Source organism: Grus americana, chromosome 1, assembly GCF_028858705.1.
Source record: "Grus americana isolate bGruAme1 chromosome 1, bGruAme1.mat, whole genome shotgun sequence".
NCBI classification, from domain to species: domain Eukaryota; kingdom Metazoa; phylum Chordata; class Aves; order Gruiformes; family Gruidae; genus Grus; species Grus americana.
Window position 1 is genome coordinate 144,528,045 of NC_072852.1, and position 13,397 is coordinate 144,541,441.

The window sequence follows — 13,397 nt, forward strand, 5'->3', positions numbered from 1 at the left end:
CATGCTTAAGGGAGTAAAATAAGTAGCATTTCTTCTTTTTCCAAAAACCAGTGAAGACTCAATTGCATTAATTCTCGTACACTAGAATATGCTTAAATGTCATCTTTTATCTAGAGCTGTATAAATATTTGTGATTAGCAGAAGTCTGGCTGATTGCATTCTTCTATGGACATGTTAGTGTTTTACTTTGTGTGTTCAGTCTTTCCTGTCATGCTGCATGGTGTGCACTGCCTCTGAAGATAAAAATTGTTCCACTGAAATAGCATTAGACACTAACTTGGTTATGACAACTCAGATCATTCAACATATGTCTTACAAATTCTTTAATGTGTTCTATTTATCCTTCTGATAATAGAATGTGGCATTATTGGAAGAGGAAGCTGATATTAACCAGCTGACAGAGTACTTCTCATATGAACATTTTTATGTTATCTATTGCAAATTTTGGGAGCTGGATACAGACCATGACCTCTATATTGATCGGAAGGATTTAGCTCGACATAATGATCATGGTATGACAAATGAAGCACCTTTGTTTACATGTATTAAATGACCCATAAACTTTCAACTGAGGAAGTGGTTAACTGCCAAGGCCAGTGTTCACGAGTCCGTTGGTATAGCTGATCCTGCTGACTCGGTGAAATAAAGCAGGAGAAGTCATCTATGACGCTGCTTTGTGTCTAGCAATACCAAATTTGAGGAAAACTCTGAATTTGAATTCTGATCTTGGCAAAGAAGCAAAGGAGAGTATAAATTTGTAAGTGTGTAGGCTTGATCTAAAAAATCATTTAAGTCTTGCTATATTATAAATGGCTGCATTTGCCAGGTTTGGGTTGTTACCTTGGAAGCAATCCATTTTACTGATATTATTCAAGTAGCATGGCTCTCCTGGCAAGGTATGGAAAGAGAAAAAGGCAAATGTACATTCAGGTACTTGGCTTATTTTAAAGTTTTGTTAATTCAGCTGCAGTACATCTTGTTTCAATGCTATTTAGCAGCTTTACTTTTTCTGCATTCACATTATACAACAATTGTGATTCTGTAGTCTTCACATTCATAGCTCTTTTAAATGTTCTTGTAGCTTGTATGGAACCGTTGGGGGTTTTTTGGATGCTTTGTGTCCATCGTAATCTTAAAAGTATTCCCTTCAGGACTGGAAAGCTTACTTAAGCACAAAGTGATTGTGGAATATTATCCCACATTAAAAAGCATAAACACAATTCTGATTGATTGCTTCTGAAGACTTGCCTACTGAAATCTGACTATGCTTTAGGACCCTGAGGAAGGAAAGCTTCTTTCATTTGAGAGGTTGCTGTACTGAGTTAGTACACTATAGAAAAGGAAGCAGAACTGATAAGCGTCACTTGCAATTTAGTTTTGCATCCTTCAAACCATGGAATATTGGTTAAAGCTTAACAGCTGCTGCTTAATGAGAACTAGACTAAGAAAGAGCATAAAATGAATATGATAACCCAACTTTAGTCTTAAACTTTTTTTTTTGCATGTCAAAATTAGGTACTCTGGTTTCATCAGTCCCTTCCTTTTGTACTGCCACTGGTCTAAAATTAGGCTAGATTAAACACTTAAATGTAGTAAGAAAAATAATAAAATATATAGCTGTTGTTGAGAAGGTTGAACAACTTCAGTGTTTCAGAAGTAAATAAGAAGCAGCATTGCTTATCTGAAACCAATTGGCTATCCTACAGTTCTGGAGATAAATATTAAGTAGGGACCAGTGTCCTTACTAGAATGATACAGTGACAGCATCGCCATAAGTACATAAATCAGATGAACTGTTTGAATGGTTAACCACCTGCTTTATTTATCAGTATTTCTGCAATGCTGAAAAAATTTCAGAGCTAGAATAACGAGAAGTAATTCTCCTTCTGTGAGAATATTATCATGTGCTGCTTTGAGTAACATCCACAAATTCTTCAGGGTAAAGTGAATACCCTTTACAGAGGTAGTGCTCAGTTAAGACATGTCTCTAAAATCCCTGAAATGGTTTCAAAATAGAAGCATGGATCAGAACTGTGTCAGAAATAGACCCATGTCAGAATCAGTTAGGTATGCTCATTATGTATTAATGTGCCAATTCTGTTTTGGCTCTTTGCCAAAACCAAGGTCATATAAAATGCAATGGCACTTGAAAACATGGTTTATTTGCCAAAGAACTGGTAAATAATGTCTTATTAATCAGCTAATTGTATTACTTTTATTAGACTACTACTTCTGCATCAAGTCTGAATTCAAAGCTGGTTGGTTCTAGCTTTGCTTTGGAGACTTTGTGTTAAGTGATCCTCTCCAAGAGGACTCAAATGGATTAATGAGCACTACACTTGATCTTTCTCACAGATGTGTATGTATAAGAGGTTTCCAGTAAACTCTTCAACTAGACAATACAATACACAGCAAAAAACAACTTGTATATAACTGATACTATTTTAACCCTTTTTTCACAGCAATTTCAAATAGGATGATAGAGCGTATCTTCTCAGGAGCAGTTACAAGGTATTTTGTATACTGATCTAAATCCAATTTAATATTTGCTTGTTAAATTGTGTAACGTTTCCAGAAAAAAAAAGTAACCGTGAATTTCAAGATTTAGTATTGTAGTTTAAACTCTAGTAGTACTAGAGTGCTCTTGGAACCTTTGGCTCAGTCCAAGCGCTTTCCTCTCCTTTGTTTACTCATATGAAGACATGCCATTGGAGATTGTATGGTTTAACAGGGATGGGAATGAGGAAGGAAAGAAATGTTGGCACTGCTGTTTTCCCATCCCTCAAACCTGTAAAATTTTTAAAGGAAATCCAGCTTTTCAGTACTACTTGTAAAATCAATGCTTATTGCATCAACGAATTTACAAAAATGCCTCCAGTTGAGTTCACTCATGTTTTTAACAGTCATTCTTCATTGTTCCCACTTGGATTGACTTCCTCTTGTGTATTTATGGCACTTTACTAATTTTTGAAACATTTTGCTAGCACAATATCTGCAGCTAGAAAACAACTGACAAACAGAAATAGCAAAAGCTGAAATCAGTGAAATGACACTTGGCAGGCATATGTCTAGAGCTTATTCCTTTATGTGAGTGTTTTGGGCAAGACATATACTGTATTTTTCTAGACATCTTGAGGATAAAACAGGAAAAAAATGATTTTAGGAATGAAAGGTAATATGTCTAGGAACTGCCTACCTGACTTTTTACTAGAAATGTTGACCATGTGTCTTCAGAATGTATTTGGATTCTGTGTTCTGTTGTATGAGAGTAGAAACAATTAATTATGTTCTTGCCATGAACACTTCCTGAATGTTTTTATTTCATTTTTATCTTCATATTTCTATTCCAACACTTTTAGCTAGTGGAGTTCTGTACAGCTTTTAAGTTCTGATCACTTCTACCTGAATAGAAATTCTAAAAAACATGTGTATTTGTATGTAATTTTTTTTAAAAGAATTGACATATCTCTTCGGTTAACAATTAAGCAGCAGTATTGCTGCCCAGGAAGGAAAGCTGTAACTCCTTCTGCACAGAGGACTACCCTCCTTTTCCAGCTGCTACCTTCCTCTTTAAATACCCATTGCATTAGAAACAGAACAGCACACAAGTTCTTGTCTGTGACAAGTCACCTTAGGAACACTGCATCTTTTAGGAGATAAACAGTTAATAGCACTAAGGAGAATAATCCTTAATTTTGGTTCGTAAAAGCTAGGTGTTTTAAAATAAATTTCTATCTTTTCCCTCGTGGGCCTTCAAGAGGTAGAAAAGCACAAAAAGATGGAAAAATTAGCTATGCTGATTTTGTCTGGTTTTTGATATCTGAAGAGGACAAGAAGACACCAACTAGGTAAGAATGAATTTATATTTTAACAGAAATAAAGACTGACTTTATTGGTTTTCCACTCTTTAAATAGGGGCCGCTGATGCTCAGCTGGAACTGTGCTGGAAGAAGCTAAATGATAAAAACATGAGTGGAAAACCAGCCCAGCTCGTTGCATCATTCTTATTTATCAGTGTCTCCTGTTGTTGCTGCTGTAAAAGTCTATTTTAATGACTCTTCAGAGTTAATCAAATGTTATTGTTTCATATGCTGTGTGTGGCCTGCTTACAGGGTCATAGATAAAGGAAATTACAGTTGTTTCATGATGCCAGTGACTTTGGGAAACTATACAGCCAGCAGTAGCTGTAGGGTATGGATAAGAAACCTATTGTGTGGCATGTCACTGGCTTGTTCAATATGAAAAAAAGAACTTGGGTTTTGATACACAATTCAGTTTTTCATTGGCTCCCTTGAGCTTTTATGTAAAGCCACATGTATTAGTTCTCTCTTCCCTCCCTCGCAATTAACAAGTGTGTTTTCAAATGCAATGATGTATGGCATGGCAAATACCAGAAACTGTTACCACAATAGGTGGTGGTTAAAGATTTTGTGTGGCATTATGGAATGCAGTCTCAAGTCTAGTTTTGCATCTGTAAGTAGCATAGCCTTTAAAACAGGCAACATAAATTCCTGAAATCCTGTATTAAGGTTGTGTAAACAGTTCTTTGCTATTAATTACCGAATTTCAGCATTGAATACTGGTTTCGCTGCATGGATCTCGATGGGGATGGTGCTTTGTCTATGTATGAATTGGAGTATTTTTATGAAGAACAGTGCCAAAAATTAGATAACATGGCCATAGAACCTTTGCCTTTTGAAGACTGTTTGTGCCAGATGCTGGATCTTGTGAAGCCACAATATGAAGGTAATAAAATCTTTTTCTATCTGTAATTTCTGTTTCTCTGGATTAGGAGTTAGTGTACCCTTAAGAGTACTCGGTCATACAAAGAATATGCATTTAGGTTGTCTCAAAAGTCTGTTAGAGCTTATTAATCACATGGTCTTCCAAGGGCAGGCAGGCATTCATTTTCATACTAAAAATTAATATGCTACTTTAAACTTCCTTGTAGGTTTTTGGTTTGGGCTTGCAGCCATGTTTAGTATTAAACGAAATTTTGTCACTATCTGGCTGAGGTGATGCTCTCCAGAAAAGCTCTTGACTGTTCTGTTCACTTGCCTCTTACCTGTTCCAGTACTCATTTAATTGACATTTCTTTAGAGGGGACAGTTCCTAAACAGTGTGTGTCTCTGTAGATCAGTAATTACTTACTTTAGGTTAGAAGCCTATGCTGTCCTTCAGAAATTCATGACAAGGGGCTTTAAAATAACGGAATATTAAACTGTTCTTAGTTTTTTGCTATTTTATACATTCATTTGAACCTTCATAGACCTGCATCCTACCTTCCTGCATTTGACTTACATGATCTTTAGCTGTTGAAACTTGAGTTTACATTTTACATCTGAAAACAACTTATCAAGTGAGGATGATGTTCACTTCATGTTTGCCCTTCTGTGCTGCTCAATACTAGAAATATTTTTGCATGCCTTAGTAAGCATATTACTGTGGTGTGGAAGAGTGGTAGCTTGCATGTTCATGGCCTCTACTTCTGTGCTGTTTCTGGCGTTTGTCTCAAGTTGATTAAAACTGTTGTATCCATGATATATTAGTCTTCAGGGATTTGTTGAACACAACACAATGAAGGTCAACCTGTATCTAAACTTAACGTCCCAGTAGTTGACCACAGTTAGCACTAATAACTCATATTATGGCTATACTTTTTAACATGAATTTTAGTGTGTAAAAGCACTTGGCCTACAGTCTGGTTGCTATTATTGTACAGACTTTGCATTGCAAGAAATTTAGAACTTGCTTACTGGCTCTTGAAGTGTTTGATAGGAATAGCAACCTCTATTGCATACACTAATGTTTGCTATTTTTATGGTAAAAAAATTGTTGACCATCCTATTTAATGTTTTTGTTTAGCAAATGTGATGTTGTGCTAGTATTTCATGTTTAGACACTTCTAGAATTTCAAGTGTCACTTTAGTTGTGTGTGTAAGACGGTGGTTCTTTTTACTGTCTATAAAGTTATTGTTAGAGAATCAATATGTAGTCTTGCTTATTGCCCATCTTCTAGTAATAAGAATATTTAAATTATAAGAAACTTTATTTTTAAAAAGTAGTTGTCTTTTTTGAGACTTTTTTGCATGCTATGGGAATTGAAATAGCTCAAAACCAGAACTCAAAGCTTCATATTCATATTTAAACCAAGTTAATATGAATTTTCTGGTGAAAACACATTTCTAATGGCAAATAAAAAAAACTGTAAATGAAGAAGTGTTAAGTATGCTTTAGCTGGAAGCTCAATCCTAGATATCACTGGAATGAGGTGTTAGACCAACATGTGGGTAGCATTTAAGATGAGGTGAAGTAAGCTCCGAGGAAAGCATTTGTTACATAGCTGCCTACGACAGCCTCCCAAACTTAGGGGTTCCCTTCCAGTCTTGTACACTATGCTTCTGAAAGGCAGACATTTTCAATGTTTCTGTTCTGCATTTCAAATGAAACAAGATTGATGTATCTGTTCTATATCATGAAGATGATAAAAGGAGGCTGTGGAACACAACCAAGACAAAAGTTATTTAGGACAATGAAAATGAAAGCCAATTGTGAAGGATTGATGGGTTTTTTTATAAAAACTGAGTGACATTTGAAAGATGGATTAAGATCAAAATTCTTCTGTCATTTTCCTATACAAAAACTAGTGGCATAAAATGACATTTCACTTGGTAGATTTGAAACAAAAGAAGGTACTGTCATTCATTTCTGGCTACATTGTGATACAATTTGCTTTTTGGTACACAGAGCATCCAGTAGCAAAGTCTTTAATTTGTGGAGACATGAATTTAGTTATTGCAATTTCATTCTTTTTTTGTTAGTCTTTCAGAGACAACATAGGCATGTACATAAGGGTTAGGTGTCTAAGCTCCTGTTGCAATAAATGGAAACTGGAGAGCAAATCAACGAACCAAATATAGGTGTCTAACTTAAATTGGGAGCTTATATAACTAGGACTCAAATCAGTTGCTTGGTTGTGGAGAACTGCTGCCACTTGAGATGGCCCAATGCATCAGACATCTGTGTGGGTCTGACAGATATGACACAGGTGCCATGAGGGATTTGTGTCGTTCTGGAGCATCAGCTGTAAACCAGGCAGAATACACGAAGGCACTTCAGATGGCGACAGACAGCAAGCCTGGCAACCATTTCCACATGGGGTCCTTATTTTGCTTCCCTCCGATGTCCTTGAGTTACACGTTTTTAGAGGCTGGGATAGTATGCTGAGGAAATACTGTTCTGAGTCTGGCTTTTCTTGAACTCTTCCGTAACGTCTGTGGTTAGCTCGTCTTTGATTGACAACAGAAGACTGGCCAGATTTAAGGTGAATCAATAAAAGGGAGTTTCCTTGTATATCTGGTATTTTTCAGTCTTTCTGCCGAAGCTTAATATTCAGCTTTGAAATAAGGTAACATTTCTGACAATCTGACAAATACTTCTAACTCTTAAGGAATCCATTGATTTGTCTTTAAAGTATAACTTTATATAAATAAACAAACAAAACACCTCTGAACATTTAGCTTTCCTCTCAAGCAGTAAATATTGATCAGGCTGGACAAGTGTGGCAAACGAGCCTCTATGAAAAATTCATGTGTATGAAGCATAGTCACACACTGTCATCTGTCATACTTTTTTTTTCTTTTCAAGTCAGGGAAGAGAAAGGGCTACTGCCAGAGGAGATTTCTACCTGCCACCCAAGCACTTCTTGGGAAGGAATGGCTGGCTCGCTGGAGACTTCTGTCTCTTAAGGAAGCTTAGGCAATTAGCTTAAATGACTTTGAATAGCTAATTGAGGCAGCCTGCATCTCACTCCAACATTTTGAAGGACAGTAGGATGACAGCTAAAGCAAGTAACAGATCTGAAACATTTAAAAGTTTTTTTGTCGACTGTGAAGGACACTTCTTTAGGTGTGTATTTCATCTACTCCTCTCCTATTGTGCTGAGCATCAGTCACAAATGTTCTTGAGCATAATGATGACAACTTTTGAATAACATTCCTCTTTTTTGGAGAAAGGATAATTTCAGCTCTAAATATCTTTTAATCTTTACAGGAAGAATTACTCTGCATGATTTAAAGCGATGTAAGTTGACAAATGTGTTTTTTGATACTTTTTTCAACATTGAAAAATACCTTGACCATGAACAGAAGGATCAGTTTTCTATGTTGCGGGTGAGTATGAAGCTTTAAAAGCCTTTTTAGCGATGTGTTTAACAATTAATACATTTCTGTATAACTTGCCATGTGATTGTTTAGGATGGCGAAGGTGACAGCCAAGAGGTCTCTGACTGGGAGAAGTATGCTGCTGAAGAGTATGATATCTTGGTAGCAGAAGAGGCAGCAAGTGACCAGTGGAATGACGGGTAAGAATGTACCAGGAGACTTCTATACGAATCCTCTCTACTGATGTAGAGCCTCACCATCACTGTCATCCCTGATGCTATTTTTGTGCAACATTGCTGTTTGTCGCATTTAGCCATGTGCTCCAGTGAGGGAGGAAGAACCTTGTTTGTATCTCAAATTAGATATTCCTTGACAGTTTGTAGTTGCATTGGTTTTCTCAAAGAAAAGGTCCTACTTCAAATTTTAGCAGGACAGAAGATTTGAAAAAGCTTCAACTCAAAACAAAACACAACACTAATTTTTTTAGCTTGTTGAATGAATGAAAAGCTTCATTGAGGGCTTTTGGGGGGAAGAATTCTCGTTTCTGAACTCAGTTATATCAGCTTAGAAGTATTTTCTCACAGTTCTCTAAGAGGAAATAAGATAATAAATCTTGCTGTTTTGAAAGTACTCCTTTACTTTTGCTATGTAGCTTCCAGAACCTCTCGGAATCCAAAGTCCTGAATCTGCCATTCATTGTTTTTGTTGTTTAAAAAGATAGGGAAAACAAGTACAAACTTAACTTGCTTTAGGCCTTAAGTTAGTGGACCAACCTAGAGAAAACACATTTTCCTGCATTTCCTACATCAATAATCTGTTTTTAGATGTCTCTGATTCTTGCCAAGCATTTAAAGAATGACTAGCTTGGTATTTGAGACTGCTTTAAAACCTGAGAAAGCAAAATCCTCTTAACGTGGATTTCAGGAAACTCTGTAAAAGAAAAGCATATGAGGACAGAAAGAGGGGAGGGAGAGAATTGTTATCACCCAGCACTTCAGCATTAAGGGGGATCATACTCTTAATTCTTCATGGAATCCTCCACTAGAATTGGTTAATATTACAGAATTAACAAGCCAAAAAGTAACTGAAGCTTTGTTGTGCTGTGAGTTAGGCAATATTAAACCTTCAGTGTTTATCTCGCTTGGTCTCTTAAGGTCATAGGCTTAGTTTGGGGAAGGTACAGAATAGGTATGTACGCTTTTGACAATTGTTTGAGACACTGTGATGCCAAGTATAATAGCTTAAATTTGATGGATCAGAGGAAAGAGCCGTTCCTGTGGTCTTGCTGGCTGTGAAATGTTACTTATAACTCAGCTGACAAAACTAGTGGGCTGCTTATAAACCAATGAAGGATTCAGATTTTTGGCCCTCGGTTTTAGAATGCCCTTATAAAATTAACATGTTTAAACCATTAGGAGTCAATTTTTAAGTTACTGGTGGACTTAGGCCACTCCTGACAGGATCAGACCAGCCCCCGCAGTTTCTGCCATCATCTCAGTGCCTGTCAGAGGGGCCCCCTCAATATACCACAGTAAATCAGTGCATCACCTGGTCAACCTGAGAGCCCAGGCTTGACAGGAATGAGTAACAGCATTTAGGAGACTTGAGGTGCTGTTAAATCTGAACATCTTAGATCTTAACTAGAACCACTTCCTCAAATGTTTTACACCTTTGCTGGTTTAGCCTTATTTTCTCTCTCTTCTGCTGGACTTCTATCGCAGTAGTTGTGTGGGGTTTTTTGATGACTTTTTTTTGACTAAATTTGTCTCAAGCTCACTGGAAAGTTCATAGTTAAATGCAGATTTCCTGGATTCCATTAAGATCCTATTATTCTGTCTTACAGCTCTTAAAGCCTCGTATAGCTTTGCTGTGGCATACCCTGAGAAACTATGGGTCTTGTCAGTTAAGACATACTGAAGGTTCAGAAGTTTACTATGTGGTCTGTAAAAGCTGATCCTTAGCTAGGTTGTCAAGGAAGGATTTCAGCTGGTCCTCCAGTGTTCTGTCCTGGGACCACATGCAGTATCATCAGCCTCCGATGAGTTTCAGTGGCCAAGTATCCCTTTGTCACTAGCAGTAAGGGACCTGCATGGGAGGAAGTCAGGTTACTCTGCACCTCTGCTTAAGGGTTTGAAATTGCTGGGTGGTTGTAGACAAGTGTAATTTTGTAAAGTTCTAAGATAAAGTTTAGGCACAACTTCACCCACAAGTGCAGACAGGAGATCAAGTAAGAGTCTCAAGGTGCTTTGATTCTGGTTCAGTTATGAGCTCATTGACTGCAGCTGTTTCTCTGAGCTAAGAGCATGTCTGTGATTGTTTAGATTAAAGGATTTTATTTTTATGTATTTCCCCCCCAAGATGTCTCTTCTTGTGAAGATAAAAGCCACAAAATTTGCAGCCAGTATTCTGGGGTTGAATTGTTTCTATTATTTACCACAAAAAAAAAATATTCATGGTGTACTTAAAAGCATGGTTCTATGGCTTTACACAGAAAGTGGACAAAATAAACTAAAATACAAAATGTTTCTCAAGTACAGCTTTCAGATTATATTAAAGAAATTACTTAAACTTTAACTCTTCAGTAACTTCTAACAGGTCTTGGACACTTAGTTTTTTCAGGTACTTCCATGAAGTTTGTTCTCTCCGCAGCATAGCCACAAGCTTCTTTATATGCCCATGCAGTTACAGCTTAATACAGAGAATGTTGTGGAACCTAGGGTATGTAAAGCAGTATCCTAATAACCCTAAAACTTGAAAAAATGCACCTTCACTATGTAAATACAGTCCTTAAGGAAAACCAGTGTGGTGCTGTAAGAATAACGTAGTGGAGTATGCTGGGATATGGAGGAGATGTATGATGCCAAACCACCCAGGTTCTCATTACTTTTAAACCAGGTGTTTGTAAACATAAGTGACTCTTTGGTTGTAGGTTGTCTCTGCTTCTGGCATTAGCAGATTTGTCACAGATCTTGCAGGGGAAAAAAAACTGTCAAAGACAAATATTTATCCTATGGAAGCACAGCCCAAAAAAATCAGACATTTTATTACTTTCTGTATCCCTAGTTGGGTTTGATGCGTAGGCCATAGCTGCTGGCCCTCCACACAGATGGATAAAAGCTTTTATCCAAGTGTTCCTGAAGTTTTGCTGCTTTGTTTCCTTGGAGTATAGATTGTAATGCTCACTGACAAATTATGAAGTGGTTGTTAATGGAGACAAAGTGTTTCAAGTATCATATGCACAACCATATGTAAGATGTGCTTTGGATTGACTGAAGAGAAACAAGTGTTACGCTTCATCTTACTGATTTCTGCCTACCCTTATGTCAGAAGCTTGTGAAGACCGTTGCATTTAAACAGCCAAATTAAGATTCTTTTTTTAATAGAGAGCAAAGTTAGGATACCTTCCAAATTGTCAAATAAGCAACTGAATCCAAGTTGTGGGCAAAGAGATTAAAATCTAAAGAGAAGAAAAAGTATTCTGATCTGGCTCAGGGAGTCATTGTCAAACCTGACTTAAAGTTTGAATGCTTTCTAACAGTGAAGATCAGCAAAAGTGTCTTCAAAACTTAATACTGAAGTAGGACTGCCTGAATCTTATTTTTTCCCTACAATTGTCCTGAAAAATGAAGCTTATTTTCTGTTGCTGAAGCGGAGGGAAACACAAGACTACTAAAAGTTTCCTTGGTGCTGTTAGGAGAGTTTAACGAACAAAAACACTAACTAAAAATGCTCATAACTTTTATTAGTGTTGTACAAAAACTCCCTTAAAATCACCTATTGAAAGGGTTGTAATGCCTGCCTGAACTGAAGTGACTGTTTGACAAGCCAGTATGATTTTTTTTTTTTAATTTGGTTACTTCTACAGTACATATTTTCCTGATGTTCCTATTAAAACAGTTGATCTGGAACTTGGGAGTGGTATACAGAAATCTTGAAATAGGCTGATTTCTTCATATTTACATGAGCTTTAGAAATGCAAGGCGGGGGGAAGTAGTTTTTAGAGGTGTTGTAGCTGTATGGTTATATTCTTATAAAAACCTCTGTGCTGGGAAATAGCAATAGATTTTTCTAACACTGTGAGAAGTAACTCAAGTAACTTTAGTGCCTAGATGTGAAAACTGGGACAGCATTTCTAAATTTCTTTAACTTAAATATCTTGGAAAGGAGTGAAAGTGATAGATATTCCATGAGGCCACCAGAGCTTTGGAAGAGAGTGGGATTTTCATTTGGTCCCATAATGTTTAAACAACACTTTTCCGAGTACGGGATGGATGGAACCTACAAATAGTATCTGAGAGATCCTCATACTGCCATTTTAATGACAGGAAAAGCTGCTGTTGCCTCTCTGTATCGCTATGCAATAAACAAATCCAAAAGGTGCATTCAAGATATTTCTCTTTAAAAGAGAAAAAAAGAATCTTTCTCAAAAAGATGGAATTAGTGGTGTAGAAGACTATAAATAACAGGTTTGTGAACCCAAACTGCTGTTATGGTAGAATATGCATCTTTCTTCCAAATCCTTGTTTTCAAATGTGTAACTTAAAGTAACTCTTAGGATGACTTTTGTTTCCTGTTCAAATCAGTGGTGAACTTGTGGCAGAAACCCAGGGTGTTCTGTTCGCTGCCTGAGCACTGACTGATGCTCACACAATTGAGGCCTTAATACCCCTGGGAAGAATGAAATAACAAAAAGGAAAGAAAATCAGGAATTCTTTTTACTCAGTGCTTAATCTTTACCTGATGTTATCAAAGCATCTTTATTTTGCTAGATTTTTTTATTCAAAATGGCAGTGAAGCTGGCTTAATATGTTTAGTAAGTTTATGTATGAAATGTTTCAACAGAATTGCATTCACCATTGAAAATGTTGTTGTTCTTCCCATCTCTGCTGTTAATGCTGCTCTGTATTAGTGTTCACAGTGGATTCTTACTATTTAACTCTTCTTTGCCCTATGCCTTTCTCTGAAAGAATACTTCTCCTAATCACCACGTACTGCCATGACAGAGTCACACTGAAGAACAGATACCACAGTTTGTAAAGCTTGTGCTTTGCCTAGTCTTGTTAGAGAGGCGGAAGTGATCCTGTGCTGAGATGAGATGCAGCATGAGAGATGATGTGCATGAACCTGAGTCAGCCTAGCCCAGGAAGTGGTCAGTTCTTTAATCTGACATCGTGAATCTCTAAAGATTTCTGCTTAGTTTTTTCAAATGGCTATCAATTACAGATTTGATCCCAC

The 13,397-nt window shown here is 36.9% G+C and overlaps 1 protein-coding gene across 3 annotated transcripts in view; it reads left to right on the forward strand.

Moving 5' to 3' along the window:
* PPP2R3B (protein phosphatase 2 regulatory subunit B''beta) overlaps nucleotides 1-13,397 on the forward strand; it is a 57,505-nt gene that overhangs the window by 41,084 nt on the left and 3,024 nt on the right. For all 3 annotated transcript variants that reach the window (XM_054813810.1, XM_054813811.1, XM_054813813.1), the window contains 6 exons: nucleotides 356-512; nucleotides 2,463-2,511; nucleotides 3,759-3,848; nucleotides 4,571-4,746; nucleotides 8,053-8,171; nucleotides 8,256-8,362. In XM_054813810.1, the coding sequence (XP_054669785.1) occupies nucleotides 356-512; nucleotides 2,463-2,511; nucleotides 3,759-3,848; nucleotides 4,571-4,746; nucleotides 8,053-8,171; nucleotides 8,256-8,362 (698 nt within the window). The remainder of the gene's footprint in view (nucleotides 1-355; nucleotides 513-2,462; nucleotides 2,512-3,758; nucleotides 3,849-4,570; nucleotides 4,747-8,052; nucleotides 8,172-8,255; nucleotides 8,363-13,397) is intronic.